Source organism: Pleurodeles waltl, chromosome 1_2 (genome assembly GCF_031143425.1).
Source record: "Pleurodeles waltl isolate 20211129_DDA chromosome 1_2, aPleWal1.hap1.20221129, whole genome shotgun sequence".
NCBI classification, from domain to species: Eukaryota; Metazoa; Chordata; class Amphibia; order Caudata; family Salamandridae; genus Pleurodeles; species Pleurodeles waltl.
Genome location: NC_090437.1, coordinates 51,040,306 through 51,060,281, shown reverse-complemented (window position 1 = coordinate 51,060,281; position 19,976 = coordinate 51,040,306). Strand labels below are relative to the sequence as shown.

The following is a 19,976-nucleotide window of genomic DNA, read 5'->3' as shown; positions in this document are numbered from 1 at the left end:
CTCATGGGTCTTGATCATCAAATGTATCCCCTTAATCATGAGCCCCACCAGGTGGTGAATTGGGTGGTGTGAACACCAAAAGAGGGTGAGATGTTGGTGAAGGAGTATGTTGTGGAGGAATAATGTTGAAAGCAGTCAACCTTGTAGTAGCTATATCCAGAGTAACATGAATCACTGTTGCGAGTGCTTTCTCACATTCTTCCAGGATAGCTTTCCTTGCCACTTCTTATCCTCCAGCAGAAGGTCAACATATGTACACCCACATCTGCCAATCGTATTGCCGGACGATGGCAAGTGTATTAGCAGCCTTGATGGATGTTTCTGCCAGTGTGGACACTCTCTTGCCAAAGTTATCAATTTTCCCAATTCTCAGTGTGGAGGAGAAGTGCAGGGTGTGGTAGTGTTCCTGGACTGGCAATGTGGCACTTAAATAACCAGAGAGTCTTCATGTGTATGGGTTATGAGGCATGCACACATGATTATTTGCTCTACATTCCTTTTTTTGTCCAGACAATACACCATGCAAAGATGTATGTTGGTTTTACCCCTCCCTGATAAATAAAATCAATGATGGGAATCATGTTGATAGATTTCCTAGGTGCCTTGTTAAAATCATACAAAAAGCAGAGTCTGCCTCTCTAACTGTGATTAGTAAATGAAATCTCCTGGAGGCTCTCTCAACCACAGAATGAAAGCAAGCAAAGCCACCTGACAGGGAGTCGATAAATGGAGGGTGCTAGCTGGTGCAACGTATTCATGTCACTTGTCCTCACCTACTTCACGCTGATCATCATATGATGTATCAACATCATGCAGAAGAGTTGGTGGTGGTACTGGTTCATGGACAAGGTTGCACTTGGCCTAAGCTTACTGCTGAAGCAGTCCTGCAGTATCAGCATAAGATAGAAGGCTGATATAGTAGCCTGACATCATTTGATGCAAACCACAAATAAGATACACCAAACCCTTCATCATAGGCTGGTTGCCACACTGGAGCTCCACATAATACTCTCCATATGAGCAGTCATAAATGAGAATGACTGTTTCTCCACTGTGACTCATTGTCATCTTCCTCAGATGCTGTACCTTGGGCACTCTTTTACCATGTAGGTCCTCCCTCTCCTACCATATCAATTGATATGGATATTTGCCGTGTTGTAGCTGCTCCAAAAAGACTCTAATTCAGAAACTCCCTTTAGATGTTGAACAGCTTCTTTGGTAGACAATAAAAGATCCTGCATGGGGATGTATTTAGTGATTTAAGAGGTACCAACCCATTCAGCTAATAGTTTTGTAGCAAGTTTAGTAAATTAATCACATGGAGTTGTTGACAGAGCTGGTTTCTGTGGAGTAGGAGGACTGGTCATCAGTGGAGCGTTGACGATCAGAGGCACCAAGAGTGCAATCATCTACAATTGTTTGAGAGCAGGCTCAGCGAAGGAGGGTTGAGTTATCAACGTTTGTGAGAAGTGGTCGTGTGCAGCGCTTTTTGCCAACAGTGCTGTTGTGTTCTTGGAAGCCCTGAAAGACTTTCTTTGCAAAGCACAACTCAGAAGAAATTCAAATAGAAAATATGACATTTACACCAATTTCCTAAAAATATACTTCATAATTGTAAGTCTGCGCAAATGATGCTCATTTGTTCATTTTTAAATAACGTAATTACCTATTGGGAAAAGGGGAACGGTCAGAGATTACAAATGACCATTGAGGAAAAGAAACCTAATTCTGTTTACTGTACCAAAATACTTTTTGATTGCCAATGGCTACAAAAACAGAAAAAACACAGGCACCTACCTCCAGAAGAATGTCTATGACAGGAGTCTGTTTGCTGGCGGGTGTAAGGCAGAGATTGTCGATTATCAGGACACGCATAAAGTCAAACACAAACTTTTTAGCTGGGTGGTTGGTCAGGTAAGTCTTGGAGCCAACATTGCAGTATTCAGACTGGCTTCTGTTCATGCCTGAGTCAGATGAAAATGCCCTGAATTCTTCAGCAGGTGATCCAACCTCATCATCAAGATCAGTTACCTAGGCAATGGGTAATAAAAAGTCATCAGCTTGTTACAAATCAAATAAAGCAAAATCTGTCAAAGTGATGTCTCATTCACCTCATTTGGAAAATAAACTCTACTCTTGTGCAAACACTGAGCTTGAACTGTACCACTTTAAAAGAACACTTTAAGATACTTTTATCCAAGATGAAGACCAATGAAAAGAGTAAACTCTTTCCTTTTATTAATTTTCTTTTTAAAGTGCGTTCTACATTCTACAATAAGCAAATATGTCTTTGAACCACAAGGGACAATAACCTGCATGTATCTGGTACTCTTAATTCCTGTGCTCGATCTTCGAAAGGAGGGAGGGTGCATGTGAATCTGCAGCACTACATGCCAAGAACAGATGTCTACTGGGTAAGTGACATTTTCCGTTCAATGGCATGTGTAGCTGCAGGTACACATGCTTTGCATAGACTGAAAAACAGTCCCCTCCTAAAATAAGCGGTGGCTAGCCTGTAGGAGTTAGAGTAGTTTGAAATAGTGTTTTAAGCACTGCTTGACCAACATTTGCTTGTTGGCGAGATAGCACTTCCACACAGTAGTGTTTATTAAATGTGTGTGGTGTGGACCATGTGGCTTCTTTGCATATGTCTGTCATTGGTATATTTCCTAAGAATGCCATTGAAGCTCCTTTCTTTCTAGTAGAATGCGTTCAGGAGTTACTAATAGTTGCCTTTTAGTTTTAAGATAGCAAGTTTGAATACTCTTCACTATCCATCTGGCTAAACCGTGTTTTGAAATTGGATTACCCTTATGAGGCTGCTGAAAAGCCACAAAAAGTTGTTTAGATTTTCTGAAATCTTTTGTTCTGTTCATTTAATACATGAGAGCTCTTTTGACACCAAGAGTGTGAAGAGCTCTTTCAGCAACTGCATCTGGCTGTGGAGAGAAGACTGGTAATTCCACTGACTGACTGGTGTGAAATGGTGAAACCACTTTGGGTAGGAACTTTGGATTTGTCTTAAGTACTATTTTGTGTTTGTGAATTTGGAAGAAAGATTCTTCTAAAGTGAATGCTTGAATTTCACTAACTCTCCTTAAGGAAGTAATTGCTACTAGGAAAGCAACTTTCCATGAGATAAATTGAAGAGTGTAAGAATGCATGGGTTCAAATAGTGGACCCAATAGCCTTGTGAGCACAATGTTAAGATTCCAGGAAGGAGCTGGTGGAGCTCTAGGTGGAATAACTCTTTTAAGGCCTTCCATAAAAGCTTTTATGACAGGAATTCTAAACAGAAAAGTATGCTGTCTGTTTTGGTGGTAGGCTGATACTGCTGTTAAATAAATTTTAATAGATGAATATGCAAGATTTGTTTTTGTAAGTAAAACAATATCTTGTACTGATGCTTTAAGTGGATCAATGTTTTTGGGTTGACAATAATATACAAAACATTTCCATCTAGCTGCATAGCACTTTCTAGTTGTAGGTTTACGTGCTTCTTTTAGAATATCCATACATCCTGAATGAAGTTGTTGATATCCAAACTCTATGACCTCAGGAGCCAAATCGCTAGGTTGATCATACTGGGATTGGGATGCCAGATCTGACCTTTGTTTTGAGTCAATAGGTCTGGTCTGTTTGGGAGCTTGTGATGTGGTACTACAGATAGATCCAACAGTGTAGTGTACCAGTGTTGACGTACCCATGTGGGAGCTATGAGTATCATAGTGAGGGAGGTGTGACGGATCTTGTTGACAAAAAATGGAATTAGTGGGGGAGGGAGAAAAGTGTAAGTAAATATCCCTGACCAATTGATCCAAAGAGCATTGCCCTTGGATCGAGGGTGTGGGTACCTTGATGCGAAGTTTGGCCATTTTGCCTTTTCGCTTATTGCGAAGAGGTCTATGTTTGTTCCCCACATGTGAAAGTACTGTTGAATCACTTGTGGGTGAATTTCCCATTTGTGTATTTGTTGCTGCGTCCTGCTTAAGAGGTCCGCTAGTTGGTTATGTATCCCTAGGATATATTCTGCTAATAGTTGAATGCGACTGTGAATTTCCCACTTCCAAATTGTCTGTGCTAGTAGGGACAATTGAGTGGTTTATGTAAGTTTGTTGGATTGAGTCCCATTTCCCTGTATAGTAAGATTGTTGAGGTAACCTCCCCAACCTATCATGGATGCATCAGTGGTGACTATGGTCTGTGGCACAGGGACCTGAAATGGCCACCCTTTTGATAAGTTGGTGTGATTCAACCACTGCAGAGAGTTGTAAGTTTGGCAGCCCAACAACACTAGATCGTGAAGGTGACCCTGTGTCTGAGACACCGTGTGCCTGAGACCACTCTTGTGAGTGATACTGTTGTAGGGGTCTCATGTTTAGACGTACGTTGGTTACTATTGCTATACACAATGCCATCATTCCAAACAGTTTCATGATAAACCTTACTGTGTAAGTTTGATTGTATTGTAGCCGAGATTGTGGAAAGCTTGAATACTCTGTGGGTGTGGGTAAGCTTATGCTGACTGAGTGTTCAGAATTGCTCCCAGATATGGTTGTATTTGCGCTGGCTGCAGATGAGATTTTGGGTAATTGATTGTGACCCCTAGACTGTGTAGGGTAACGATTGTGTATTGTGTGTGCTGTTGACATGTTTAAATGGTGCTGGCTTTTATGAGCCAGTCGTCCAGATAGGGAAGAACATGTATAGGTTGCCTTCTGAGGTATTCTGCAACCACTGCTTGGCATTTGGTGAATACCCTTGGTGCGGTTGTGACTCCAAAGGGTGGCACTCTGAATTGGTAGTGTTTGCCTGCTATCACAAATCTTAAGTATTTGCGGTGTAATAGATGTATGGGAATATGGAAGTAAGCATCTTTTAGAACTAATGCGGTCATGTAGTCCTGTTTTTGTAATAAGGAAATGACATCCAGAAGAGAGACCATGTGGAAATGCTCTTAGAGAATGTACTGATTGAGGGGTCTCAGATCTAGGATTGCTCTGAGAGTACCATCCTTTTTTTATATGAGGAAGCACAGAGAATATACTCCTGTCCCTTACTGAGGTATAGGTACAATCTCTATTGCACCTTTGAGTAGGAATGATTGTACTTCTTGTTTTAACAAAATTAGGTTTCTAGAGAAAGCCTGTGCGAGCTAGGTGGAATGTTTGGTGGAGTAGATATGAGTTCTAGGAAATAACCATTGGGGATGATTGACAGCACCCATTGATCTGATGTAATGTTGTGTCAATGATGGTAGAAAGGTTCCAGTCTTCCTCCCACAGGAGATGTATACTATGTAGGGATGTGGAGAAAGTCACTGTTTTGATGAGGTGGAGTCACCTCTTGTGGCAGTGGATTTCCCTCTACCTCTAAAGTTATTTCCTCTGTAGGATCCTCTGAAAGACCCTCTGGAGTAATATTGTTGTCCCTGCTTTTGTTGGAACATAGAGGGCTCTGATGTTGATGGTTTAAAACCAACTCTGAAGTGGGGTCTACAAAAAGTACCCCGAACAGGTGATGTATAAGGGGCATCCAATGGCCTTAGCTGTGTCAGGGTCCTTTTTTAATTTGTCTATCCACCTCTGGACCAAACAACAGCTGTTTGTTAAAAGGCATATTAAGTACAACTTGTATCTTAGGCTTGAACCCTGAAGATTGCAACAAAGCATGCCTCCTGATGATTACATTAGTGTTAATACCCCTAGCTGCGGTGTCTGCTGCATCTAGGGCGGATCTAATTTGGTTGTTGGAGATAGCCTATCCCTCTGCAACTACCAGCTGTGCCCTTTTTTGGTGTTCCAGGGGGAGATACTGTAAGAACTCCTCCATCTCATCCTAATGGGCTCTATCGTATCTGGCTAAAAGAGCCTGGGAGTTGGCAATTCTCCAGTGATTTGCAGCTTGAGTTGCCACTATCTTCCCTGGTGCATCAAAATTAGGGCTTTCTTTATCCGGGGAGGGGCATCCCCAGTGGACTCACTATTTGCCCTTTTTCTTGCTGCACTAACAACAATAGAATCAGGTGGCAATTGTAGTGTGATAAAGAGTGGAAGATGGTGGAGCTTTGTATTTCTTGTCCACCCTTGGTGTAAGTACCCTAGCCTTTACTGGCTCTTTAAAAATGTCATGTATATGTTTACACATGCCTGGGAGCATTGATAGGCATTGGTACGCCTTGCGTGTGGAGGATAGTGTGTTAAATAAAAAAATCATCCTCTTTAGGATGTGAGTGCAACTGCACACTGTGATATGCAGCTGCCCTAGCAATGACTTGATTATAAGCCGTGGTGTCTTCAGGTGGAGATGGCCTAGTGGGGTATACATCAGGATCATTAGATAGAATAGGGTCTGGGTCATACAAATCCCATGGGTCTACATTGTAAGGATTGTCACCCAGGTCACTCCTGTAGGAAAATGGCCATTGTTGCAGTTATCCCCCCACGTTTTGTCTGATATTGATCCTGACTTGACTGACACTGTGCTGGGACCCTGCTAACCAGGCCCCAGCATCAGTGTTACCATTGTTTCCACAACTGGCACACCCCTGGCACACAGATAAGTCCCTTGTAAAATGTACCAGTGGTACCAAGGGCCCTGTGACCAGTGAAGGTCCCTAAGGGCTGCAGCAAGTGTTGTGCCACCGTAAGGGACCCCTCACCTAACACACACACACTGCCATTGCAGATTGTGTGTGTTGGTGGGGAGAAAAAGGCAAAGTAGACATGGCATCCCCCTCAGGGTGCCATGCACACAAAACACCGCCTGTGGCATAGGTAAGACACCGCTCTAGCAGGCCTTAAAGCCCTAAGGCAGGGTGGACTATACCACAGGTGAGGGCATAGCTGCATGAGCAATATGCCCCTACAGTGTCTAAGTCCATTCTTAGAAATTGTAAGTACAGTGTGGCCATATTAAGTATATGGTCTGGAAGTTTGGCAAAACGAACTCCACAGTTCCATAATGTCTACACTGAATACTGGGAAGTTTTGTATCAAACTTCTGAGAATAATTAACCCACACTGATGCCAGTGTTGGATTTATTTAAAAATGCACAGAGGGCATCTTAGAGATGCCCCCGTATTTTACCCAATCCTTCAGTGCAGGACTGACTGGTCTGTGCCAGCCTGCCACTGTGAGACGAGTTTCTAACCCCTTGGGGTGAGAGCCTTTGTGCTCTCTGAGGTCAGAAACAAAGCCTGCACTGAGTGGAGGTGCTTCACACCTCACCCCTGCAGGAACTGTAACACCTAGTGGTGAGCCTCAAAGGCTCAGGCTTTGTGTTACAGTGCCCCAGGGCCAGAGTCCACAGGGGACACCCCAGGCGACGGCAACCAAGTGCCCACCCTGGGCTGACCTCTCCACCCCTCCACGACAACATATGCAGAAGGAATCCCGAGGACCCCCCTGACCGCGACTGCCCTGGAAGAAGATAACCGACACCAAAGGACCCACTGCACCTGCAGCCCCCAGGCCTTGGAGAAATCGACACCCGGTGCAGCAACAATCAACAGGCGTCCCTCTTCCCTGTCCGACTGGTGGTGTGCCTGAGACACCCCCCTGGACCTCACCTGCAGCGCCTGAGTGACCCCCGGGGTCCCCTCATAGAGTTTCATTGGAAATCCAATGCCGTGTTTGCACCCAGCTGCCACAGTGTCACTGAGGTTGTGGGATTGGTGCCTACTTGGGGCCCCTCCAGTGCTCCTCTAATTCCCCCTGGACTGCCCTTCGAGCCGCGGGTACTTACCTGATGATATACCGAATTCAGAGTACCCCCTGTCTCCATAGGAGCCCATGTTAAAATTGTTCAACTTTCACCTCTGCACCAGACCAGTCCTGTGTTGCTGGTGGTGGGTGTTTGGGGTTGACTTGAACCCCCGATGGTGGACTACCTATAACCCAGACACGTGAACTGAAAGTCGTGTACTTACCTCTAAAGCTGTACTTTATTTTCTTCCCCCCGGGACTGTTCTGAAAATGCAGTGTCCACTTTTAAAATAGATATTCTCTGTTTTCTTAAAAACTGTTTACTTGACTAAAGTGAAACAAAGTTACATTGATGTCTATGCTAAGTACTTACCTGCAACAGTATTTACTTCTGAACTAAGTCCTATGGTTCTAGTAATAAAGTAACAAAAATATATTTTCTATAAAAAATCCTATCGGTCTGGAGTCAAGTCATTGAGTGTGTGTTTCTTCTATTGCTTGTGTGTGTACAACAAATGCATAACACTAACCTCTGAGAAGCCTAACTGCTTTACAACACTACCACAAATAGATCATTAGTATTATCTATTATTGCCTCTGTCAAGCCTCATGGGGGACCCCTGGACTTGCACACTATATCTCACTTTGATATAGTATATACAGAGCCAACTTCCTACAATCTCCATGTGAAGAAACAGGGGACTGTGGAGAAAACTGTGTGGTGAATTTGGTGGAGTAGCAGGTGGTGGAGAAGTGGGAAGCAAAGTAGAATGTGGTGGTGAAGGCTGATGCACTGCCTTTGGTTTCTCCTTGTGTTTGAAAATCTTGGCAGGTGAAGGCCCAACTTCAAAAGTCTCTTGGAAAGATAGTTTATTTTTAATTGTAGGAGGAGAAGCAATAATCCTTGCAGTATCCTTGTGGATTTGAATTTTGCGCGGTTTATCATCCATCACTTCAAGTATGGGCCTAACGTCTGACGATTCTTCTGGAGTTGGAGCATATTTCTTTCCCACAGGTTTGAGCTCCGAAAGCTAGGGAGACAGAGGGGGTCATTACAACCTTGGCAGTCTTTTTACAAGACCGCTGAGGGACCGCCGTGCTGAAGACCGCCAGTGGTGGTGGTTTTCCGCTCGGCCTATTATGACTGTTGGCAGCTCTACGTCGTTTTTCCGATGGAGAGCCGCCAACAGCCATAGTGACGGGTGGCGGGGAAGTGGAGGTTGCTCTACCTCCACCGCCACGCCAACAGAACACCACCCAGCGAATCACGTCCTGTGATTCTGCGCGGCGGTGTTCTGTTGGCGGTGTGGTGTCGGCGGAGCTGCCCCCATGGCTCCCGCCCCCTCCCGGAGGATCGACGGAACAGGTAAGGCGATCGTCTATTAGGGGAGGGGAGTGGGGGGACGTTGTGTGCGTGCATGGGGGTGTGCGTGGGTGTATTTAGAGGGGGTTGGTGAGTGCGTGTATGCTTGCGGGGGTGTTGCGTGTTTTGGGGATGAGTGCGTGTATGTCTGTGGGTATGTTTGTATGGATGTGTGCATGTATGTTTGAATGTGGGTGTGCGTGTCTGACTGTGTGTGTGGATGTTGGCATGTGTGTCGGTGTGTGTGCGTGTATGTGTGTTGGTGGTGCCTTCGTGCGTGTCGGGTGTGTATGAGTAAGGTAATGTCGGGGTGGGGTGGGGGGGGGGGGTCCTGCCACCCTTGGGGGTTGGCAGGGGTAGTGGGGGTTGTAGGAGAGGGAGTCAGGGTGGAGGAGACCCCTATCAGTGCCAGGGAAGGAATTCCGTGGCACTGATAGTGCTTACCAGAAATCCACGGCGGTAAGCCGGGTCACAATACCGACGGCGGTATTGTCACGGCCGCCGAGCGGGAGACCCAGGTCTCCAGCCCAGCGGTCGTCTCCGCCCTGGTGGGCGGAACGGAGAAGTGGGGGATGACCATGGCAGTAACCGCCATGGTCATAATTCCAAAATAAAGACCGCCAGCCTGTTGGCGGTCTTAGCGCCGCTTTAACACCGTCCACCAGGGTTGTAATGACCCCCAGAGTGTTTTAATCAGGCCGAGAATGTCAGCTCCGAAACAGTTGGAAGCCTTTTTGGCTCCGACGTGGATGTTGGGTGTTAGATTGATGTTTCGGCTCTAAGCGGAAGCCTCCACTCTTCGAGTTGATCCCGAAACGGGTGTGGAATGCTGTTCAGTCAACACTGAATGCATTTTGGTCTTTTTCGATGCCGAACCTAAGGGTTGGTCATCGAGATGTATCTTTCAGGTCTGATCATGGCCGGCAAGCAGTGGTGGACCCAAGGCCAGTTGTGATTACTTTTTGGATGGTTTTTGGTGATGGGAAGGGGCTGGCGTACTCGCGTACTATGTTGCTGGAATGACTTGGCTCTCCCCATCTGAGTCACGGTCGGAATTAGAATCTGCGATGGAAACTGCAGTCTGAGTTTGTTCCTCACCGAAAATGTTGGGCATTTGTTCCATCAACTTGGATGCCATCCCTAACCGACGCACTCTTCGATTCTGCATAGTTTTCTTGGAGCAGAAGGATCGACATGCCTCACAGATTTCCTATTTGTGATCGGGAGAAAGGCAGAGGTTGCACACTGAGTGTTGGTCAGTGTAGGGGAACTTGGCGTGGCACCGAGGGCAAAAGTGAAACTGAGTCCGATCCTAGGCCCGAGAAGGGCGCGGTCGGCCGAAAGGGCATTTAATCGATCCCGACAATACAATCTGATTGAGTATAGTGAGAAAAACGCAAATGAAAAACAATACCCACGTTTACAGAAAAGATAGAAAAGTTCAGATAGTACCAAACCGAGATCTACCGTAGCGATAGGGAAAATGTCTGAGCCCAACAGCGGAAAGAAAACAATCTAACAAAGGACTTGGGGGGTTATTCCAACTTTGGAGGAGGTGGTAATCCGTCCCAAATGTGACGGATTTACCACCAGCCGTATTACGAGTTCCATAGGATATAATGGGCTCGTAATACGGCTGGTGGTATATCCGTCACTTTACCGTCACTTTTGGGACGGATTACCACTTCCTCCAAAGTTGGAATAACCCCCTTGATGCCCCTGCGCACTATCACCGAGAGGAGAAGTCACTCGATCTTGTGACTCGAAAAAGCTTCTTCGAAGAAAAACAACTTGTAATACTTTGAGCGCAACACTAGATGGCAGACCTATGCAAAGCATGTGTATCTGCACTACACATGACAACGAACATACATATTCTTATATATACACTATCAGAGGCAGCTGTCACTGGGTATAGTTAGGACCATGTTTACACAGGAAATGCCTTTTTTGTGTTGCTAATAATGCTGATGTCATTTGATGAATTTTCACTTAACTTTTCAAGAAAGTGCAAAAGGAAGGGTCCAAAAACACAGATAGAGCCCTAACACCTAAAAAGATTTACCCCACAATTGGCAGATTTTGGTCCATAAGGAGTGCTTTTTGTAACTTTGGGGTAAAACCATTGAGTAGTTTTTGAGCAATTAAGGGTCAAAAACTTTGTAACATGCCACAGAGGGTCCTCACATTAGACAGATCTCAAGCTGCGATCTGTTTGGCTGACTCCACATCAACAATTATGTGGCCACAACCATCTTAGGACTCAGAACTGAGTTCCAAGTCAAAGAAAAAAAGGTTTAAGAACGCAGGGGAGGGATAATTTGACCCCCTAGACCTAATAGTGGGGTCTTAAATGTTGCAGCGAATGTGCAGAGGATCTGCAAACCCACTGTAAACATTTTTTTAAAGTGCACAGGCTCCTGCGCTATTTAACAAAAAAATAAAAACTTTTTTGGGCTGCTCGTGCCATGAAATGTTGCTTGTGGGAAGGGGGCCCTGGGTACCCCATCCCACTGGACCATACTAAGGCACATGGCACCACTCACCAAGCCTTAATAGGCCCAAACACCCCAACCCTGAAGGTGAAAGTGAGTGTGGTCCCCACCCTGAGCTTGTAAAGGCCTCGGGACCCCATCCCATGGGGCCAGCTCAATTACTGTGCCCCACTAAGCCCATGACACAGTAGTTTCCTTGCCCGCACTGGAAAAGCAAGAAGCACAAATTTAAATGTTCTTGTTGGATTTAAGACTTGTAGTGATGGTGACATTAGCGTAGAGGGGGCAATCCATACAGAAAAGTTAAGAAGTGATATTGACAAATATCCATGCACATTCCAGACTGAGGGGGTCATTATGAATACAGCAGTAAACACTGCAGTGTTCATGCTGGTGGTCTTTCCATAGACCGCCAGCCCCCTTGAGACCCTGCCGCCCGCATTACAAACATTCTGCTGGGCCGGCCTGCGGAAACACTGTTTCCCCCCGCCGACCCAGCAGAATGCTGGGACATTGCCAACCGTCGTCAATGCCTCAGTGCGGCGGGTGCACAAGCACTCATTGTGCAGATCACTGCCTGTAATTCGGGCAGAGACCTGCGTGACGGGGCACTGCACAGAAGCCCCAGAGCACCCCTCCCGCCAGGAAAACGCTGGGGGAAACAGGGTTCATTATCTGGAGGGCAGCACTGCTTGCAGCGCTGCCCTGTCAGATAATGTAATCCGCCATTGTCAGGCTGCCTGTCGGTGGTGGCAGAGGGCCTGTGTTTATTATATGGCGGTTCAGACCGTCATGCCGGTGGCAGTCTTTTCCTCCGCCGCCGGCATGGCGGTCTGAACTGCCGGGTTCATAATGAGCCCCTGAATATGTTACAATCATATGGTTAGGTTACTAGACTTTCTTGGTCATGGGGATGGTGCCCAACTGCATGTTAGGCTATGGTGATGTGTCTTCGGAATACACTAATCACAGTAGCACAGCACACTCTTCAAGACGCCATTTGCCATTGGGACAATCAATACGACTAATTCTGCTAGAGAAATGTTTTTGCCATTTGCCCAATGACTGAATTTGATCAATTACTGTTGTAGTGAGAATAGTCTTGACAAAAAGTTGTGCCAAAGTAAGCTGTGCCACCATGCCTCTGGCTCTATACTCTGTGGCCCACCATTTATTTTCCCTCTACGTGGCTGAAAATCAGTAGGTCAACTGAGAATGTTCATTGCTTTATTTTTTTGCCTTTTTTTTTTTTCTTTTTTTTTTTACTTTTCAGTTACAGACCACAAAGTTCTGCTGTACCTATGCCCATTAAGGATTACATTTTATCTAACCCACTATTTTTATTTCAACCATTTAACCTTTAACATAATCCACAATTTAAATTGCACTTTCAACAAAGCACTTTACTGCTAGCATTACTACAATCAGTATTGGTACTCATCAAAAGGATAAACTCTGAGGAATTCAAACATATGAAATAGTAAGATGCAAGCAGCAATCTCAGTGATTTATCTTTTGTGAGGCAGTGAGGCTGCCCACACCCGCAACAATTGCGTCTAAATAATTTTGGTTAGCATAATCTGGTACCTACCCAAAGAATGAGTACCTTTATGAGAACAGTCCATGCAAAAATTATAACACAAAGTGAATGGACACAAAGTGAATGGAGAGAACAATTGGTACCCTCCCCACTGAGCCTCTCTCACAATTACCTTACAAATGCCCACAAATTAACACCAGGGCAAAACACACCCTGCAACACCACATTTTTCTATGGCAATGTGAGCAAATAACACCATACGGCTTGATAGCCAAGTGTTAAATTATTTGAGTACAGTAGCATTGTTTTTAAGTTCTGAAATTCCTCTTACCATCTCAGAGTAAGGTCGAATATTGAAAGGAAACACAGTTGCTGTTAAAGCACACAGGAAATCTGGGCTTATCCACATGGAATTCAAATCTGGAACATTGTGATATAGATAGCGAAAGAACTGCATCAAAGTCACAGGATATTCACGGAGCCATGATCCTTCTTCTTCTGACTGCCAAGGCTAGGTGTGAGTACAGAAAGAGAAAAAATACATCACTATTTCCTTTACAGTACGAGTACAAAAAGTTTAAGCACCTGAGCAATAAGTCTTAACATGCTGGATGGATTATGACATTTAAGTCCACCTGATCAGTCAGTTGGTTTTGAAATTGGAGATGAATTGATTATGCCTAACAATGCTTGCCTACCAAATTCATACACACACATTTTTCATTCCACTTTTGGAGTTTATAGCAATTTGGCCACACTTTATACAAGCTCTTGATGTGGACCAAAGTGGATTCATGGTCACATACAGCAGACTCAGCAATATTGCTAAAACAGATGTGTTTGGCCATTTTTTTTAAACTTGAAAATGTCTATTGCCTAATGCACCAAGAGGATGGGTTCCACTTACAAAGCTCAATGATTTTAACTGTTAGTCGGTCTGAAGAAAAAGTTAATTCTATGCAGTATCTATCTTCCTGGTGAATACTCTATCTACCTACAGATTCCTTACCTGTTGAACATACCCACGCATTAGACCTGATCCAGAAACCTCAAAGCTTTCACATCTCGGTGAGGGGCGCGGGCTTTGCATCAACGCCAGAAGTGGCGTCAGGTGGCATCACTGATGTCATATAGATCTCACCCCTGTGCGACGTCAGTTTTATACCATTTTTATCAAGCCTTCAAACAATAGATTGACACTGGCAGAGTAGTGCAGTACCAAAAAGTGGGACCTTATTAGCTTTCACCTTTAACACATCCATCAAACGGGGAGGTTGGCGGGTTGGTAAGGATTCTACAAGTAGACAAAGTATCCACTAGAAGGACTACTACCGCAGGTAATTAACTATCATCTGATGGATTCTTCTACCTGCAAACTCCTCACCTGTAAAACAGATTACAGAGCAATAGCCTGCCTAAGGAAGAGGGTTGAGAGTTGGTTAGACAAGGAAATCCTGCAGAACCAAACAGGTGAAGTGTCTGTCTTTACACTTCAGAGTCCTGGCAGCAGTGCTTGGCAAAATTCACTCGTGGCAGGTCGTTGAGGTTCTGCTGAATGAATCCGCCAAGGTGTTGGATATTCCAGGGACGTGTTCTGCTCTGAGAGTTATGTGATGATGAAGAGCCCAATTCTCTCCTGCGCTTGAAGAGACAGGGCCAGCCATTTTGTACCTCCCTGCTTGTTGAGGTAATGCATACTTGCGGTGTTGTCAGTTCAGATCAAAACTGATGAGCCTTTGATCCTGGTGAGGAAGGCTTTCAGCACTAGGAACACGGCTCTCAATTCCAACAGGTTGATGTGGAGCATTGTTTCCTGGGTGTTCCATTTCCCTCTCACGGTCTTCGAGGTGTGCGCCCATCCCTCCAGAGACACGTCTATGGTCAGAACATATTCCGGTCTTTGATTTAAAAAAGAGAGACCCTCAGAGATGTGGGGGGTCTTCTTCCACCATTCCACGGCTTGTTTCATTGGTGGGGTTGTTTGGACAGTATTGCCGAAGGATCCGCTTATTTGCTTGCACTGACAGTCTAGCTGCTGCTGAAGTGTTCTCATATGGTGACAGCAGTATGGTATTAACAGAATGCACGAGGAGAGCATCCCCATAAAAGATTAGCAAATCTGGACAGAATGGACAGAAGTGGACTTTCTTTTGCAGAGGCGGAGTGCTAGGCTTCCAATCCTCTTCTGTCTGTCCTAAAAGGCGAAAGATTTCGCTTGCCCCATATCTAATATGGCTCCTAGAAAGTCAATATTGTTTGATGGCATTAGGTATGATTTTTGGTAGTTGACTGAGAGGCCTAATCTTTGAAAGAGGGAGAGGCATGTTGCTGTGTCTCTGGCTGCCCTGGACGCTGTTCGTGCTTTTATTAGCCAACCGTCCAAGTATGGAAACACTTGAAATCCCATTTGTCTGCCACCTGAGCTAAGACCTTGGTGAAAACTCAAGGAGCCAATCTCAAGCCGAAAGGCAACACTCTGAATTGGTAGTGGGTGCCTGCAACTCTGAAGCGTAAGAATTTCCTGTGACTGGAGTGGATCGGGATATGGATAGGGGCGTCTTGGAGGTCCAGCCCATCATGAAATCCACTGGGTTGAGTAATCGTAAAATCTTGTAGAGTGATCATCTGAAATTACTGTTGTTTTCAGGTATTTATTTAAACATCGAAGGTCTAAGATAGGTCGCCAGTCTCCTGTCTTTTTCTGGACGAGGAATAAGCGAGAGTAGAAGTCAGGTCCCCTCTGAGACTTAGGTACAATCTCTATTGCTCCCTTGTATATCATATTGGAAATCTGTACAAGGAGCTCTTTTAAGTGGGCAGGTAGGGGGGGGTCCTCATGGTGGTAAGTCTGGAGGGGATTGTTGAAATTCCAGGGTATGCCCTTTGGTGACAATATTGAGGACCCATCGGTCTGAGGTGATCTGGGACCATTGGTGGATGAAGTTGGAAATTCTGACCCCTATCAGAGTGTTGGGATAGGGGTTGGATGCAGGCACTAAACGGAGGTCAGTGTTTTCTGGCTGTGTCCTTTCCTCTATAAGAAGACTTTCCTCTTGTGGTATGCCTGTAGGCTGCAGATGGTGGTTGCCGATAGGGCTGTTGCTGACTGGTGCTTGGAAGAAATTGGCTCTGGTAAGGTTGGTACTGTTGATATTGGTGCAGGCCACCTCTGTAAGAATACAGTCCTCTTCCTCTTCCCCCACAAAAGGGCTGCCTTTTGAATTGCACCCAACGATCTAGCTGTATTGGTGTCCGCCTTTATAGATTGAAGCACATCATCGACGTGCTTACCAAATAATAGTTTTTCATCATATGGCATATCCATGACCTTCATCTGAACCTCTGGGTGGAAGGAAGTGGCCTTTAGCCACCCCTGACGTCTTAATACTGCTGCTCTGGCTAGCTGGCGGAAACCTGTAGATGACACATCTATTGCACAGTCTACGATCTCAACAGAGATCGTCTCTCCCTTCTGCAATATCTTCTGAGCTTCAGCTTTAGCACCCTCAGGAAGGAGATTGATGAATTGGGAGATGTCCGACCACATTTGTCGATCATATCTGCTTAAAATCGCAAAGGAGTTTGCTGCCCTGACTGTTGTAGCCACTATTGTGGAAATTTTTTTCCCTATATAATCCAAGCGCCTTCCTTCCTTATCTGGGGGTGAGGAAAGCGGGGAGGATGGATTTCTGGATCTGCACTGGGTCGTCTGAGATATTTCTGAGTCAGGTTTAGGTTGACCAATTAAACAGGCTGGTGAATTTTCCGGTGCTTTGTATTTTTTGTCCAACCTAGGAAGCACCGCTGGAATGGAAGATGGTGTCTGAATTACTTTAAGGCCCTCTTCCCAGATAAAGTCCACAATTGGGATGGCACAAACTGATTTCCTGGTGTCTTCCTTAAAGCCGTAAAGGAAACAAGTCGACTATTTAGATACAATGAGGAGCTGGAACCTTTTATCTGCCCTTTCCATTACACTATGGAATCCACCAATATCCTGTGGTGGAGAATCTACCGGTGGCGGCCCAGAGGGGGATGGTGTTTGTGTTTGGTAACAATCCCATTCAGTGAGGAGTGATTCAGTGTCCTGTAGCTCACCTTCTTCCTGTTCGTCTTCCGAAGAAGGCAGATCGTTTTCGGGAAGTGGCGATTGAGTAGGTATCGGTGCAGGTACTTGAGAGTCTGAGGGCTGGTCTCTGGGAGGAGAACTCAACGGCATTTGCGGATGCTGCAGAGGAGTGGTTGATCCTGGTGGTGGGAATCTAGTATAATAATCTTACATCATAAGCTGAAAATTGGAGATTAATGACATTGGCATTTGCACTGTTGGCTCCTGTTGTTGCTCTTGGGTTCGTGATTGTTGCTGTTCTTGAAGTGAGTGCTGAATATATACTTGTTCATTCTCTCCTTCCTCCTCTTCTTGCCATTTTATAAGTCTGAAAGACTACATGCCACCGGAAACAGACCATTGTCAGAGTAATCATCTCCAAATTAGTTATTGTCCTCATCAAGGAAATGTTGTGGAGGTACAGGTGACACCTTACTGGGCAAGGTATGGGCAGGTAGTAACGTTTGCTGAGTGGATTTACGTTTGATTGCTATAATTCTTAAGGGCAAGAAGGAAGATCCTCCAGAATCCACTGCTGTCAATGGTGAGAAATGGGCTGTCGTTGACGGTGTGCTTGTCGACAGTGTGGTCATTCTTGTAGTTGTTGACAGAGTTTTCATCGACGGTGGTTTAGCCTGTGGCTCACCTGTGAACGTTGATGGAGCAGTCGACAGCGTGTGTGTCGACGTTGTAGATTTTCATTTCTTACCCGTCAACGATAACTTCTTTGATATTTTTATTGCCTGGGTAGGTAAACAAGAACCAGACTTCAAAGCTTACCGATGTTATTGCCATTGATGACAACGGTGACGACGTTACTATCATGGGCAACGATGAAGTTGTGAAAGCGCTGTCGCTGTGGTAATAGATAATGCGAATACTTGTCGTTGACGACGTACTTGTCGACTGCCTCACCAATGAGACTGAGCTTCTTGACGTCGATGGTGGCAAAGAGCTAGATGGCTTCTTAAGTTTCATTGAAGAGGCAGCTGGAGTGGAAGGTTCAGAACAAACGTTTTCGCCATGTTTCTTTGAAGTAGAAGTTCTTCAGCTTTTTCCTTCTGAGAGTGCACTTTTTTGGCTGCCTTACTTCTTTTTGGAGACAGATTCTCAACATATCTTTTCCTTTTCCTTGATGTCACAGAGGCGTCGCTGTCCTACTCATCAGAGAGGGTTTCTGTGCTTTTACGTTTTTGAAGCCAAAGCAGGAGCCTGGCTTCTCTGACCCTCAAAGTCTTGCTAGGAAAGGTTCTCCAAATTGTACAGTCTTTTCACCTTGTGCTCTGGGTGAAGACAGTAAATGCAGTCCTTGTGAGGGTCCTCACGGTGAAGCAGTATCTTACCACAGGTGCTGCGGGTTGAAACAAACATTTCTTTGCTGTAGACATGTTATAGAAATCAGAGTTATCGATGTAGAACAATATTTGGAAACAAATTCCTGTGAGGAAAAGTAAACTGAGCAAAGCTCAGGGAGAATCCCTGACACACGACGTGCAGTAGAAAATCTGAGAGACTGGAACCTCTGTGCTGAGGGTTCTAAATGGTGGTCTTGCCTGATTGGCTGGACTTTGGCTATTTTATAATGGAGCTGATAAGCTGTTAAAGCGAATGTATTTTTCTACTGATTTCAATGTTAAAAATGTAATCTACTGCTTTCTATTTATTGTTGGACTCTCACTTCGACAACGGGAAATGATTCAAGCATGTGAATCTATGAAAGATACCTCAATACTGGAGAAGGAAAAACCTCTAGTGAAGTCACGCAAAATCCACAATTGATGGTAATCCCTTGAGAAGGAAGGGATTTGTACGCACACAGAACAAGCGGTGCCCTTACTGGGCTTGAAGAACTAACATGGAACCGGCTTTGTAGCCAAACAGGGGCACTTCATCAAAGGGTATGTCCATCAATCGATTCGAATATCAGTGGAGAAAATCAAGGTTCTCAGTCAGATGTGTCTCCTGTTCAATATTAACATATCAATCGAGTCAGCTGTGTCCAGTCCAAACTTGATAATGTGCCTAGAGGCGTTCAGTCTACCCTGAACCACGTCCTGAAAGTGCAGATGTATGTCTTCTGGCACATGGGGAACCACCATTTATGCCATGTCCCACCAGGTATGGGTGTGTCTTGCTAGGAGACAGCTGGCATTAATGGATTTTAGCACCGTGCTGCCTGCAGAGAGGGCCTGTTTCCCTATGACTCAATGGGCTTCGCCTCCCTGTCACCAGGTGTTGATGGGAAGATTCCCCCTGATTGACCAGAGCAGGAAACCTGTATCACCAGGCTGTCAGCAAAAGGATGTGTAGGGAGGAAAGGTGGATCACTCATGGCAGGGTGATACTGACAGACAACCAGCCTATTAACTGCTGTGGCAGAGGAAGGTTTCTCCTATCCTGCCATGACTGGCTCAAGGAGGGCCTAATTAAGGGGGAGAAGCTGAAGGGAGGAGCACCTCCATGAGGACATTACTCAGACTCTACAGTAAAAAAGTTGCAGATTTAGCACTGCTGCAGTTTTCACTACTATCTTATGAAAAAACATCACTTTAAGCGTTGGTGATTCAGTGGGGAAGTCCACAGCCAGTTCAAGAAAGGTGTTGCAGACGATAGCCCTTTAAATCTCCCTTGTACATCTTGATCCAAGTCCATGTTTAGGCTGTCTGAGTCAGTGGCAAAGATCTCATGCAGATTCTCCCCTGCATTGTTCCTCTGCAATGAGACACCGAGTGTCTCTGAGATTTTATCTCTGGAGCTGCTTCA

General features: G+C 45.2%; 1 protein-coding gene across 3 annotated transcripts in view; it reads right to left on the bottom strand.

Annotated features, from left to right (window-relative positions):
• Nucleotides 1-19,976, bottom strand: part of WDFY3 (WD repeat and FYVE domain containing 3) — a 1,200,521-nt gene that overhangs the window by 485,271 nt on the left and 695,274 nt on the right. For all 3 annotated transcript variants that reach the window (XM_069236246.1, XM_069236255.1, XM_069236264.1), the window contains 2 exons: nt 13,437-13,616; nt 1,798-2,031 (listed from right to left, as the gene is read on the bottom strand). In XM_069236246.1, the coding sequence (XP_069092347.1) occupies nt 1,798-2,031; nt 13,437-13,616 (414 nt within the window). The remainder of the gene's footprint in view (nt 1-1,797; nt 2,032-13,436; nt 13,617-19,976) is intronic.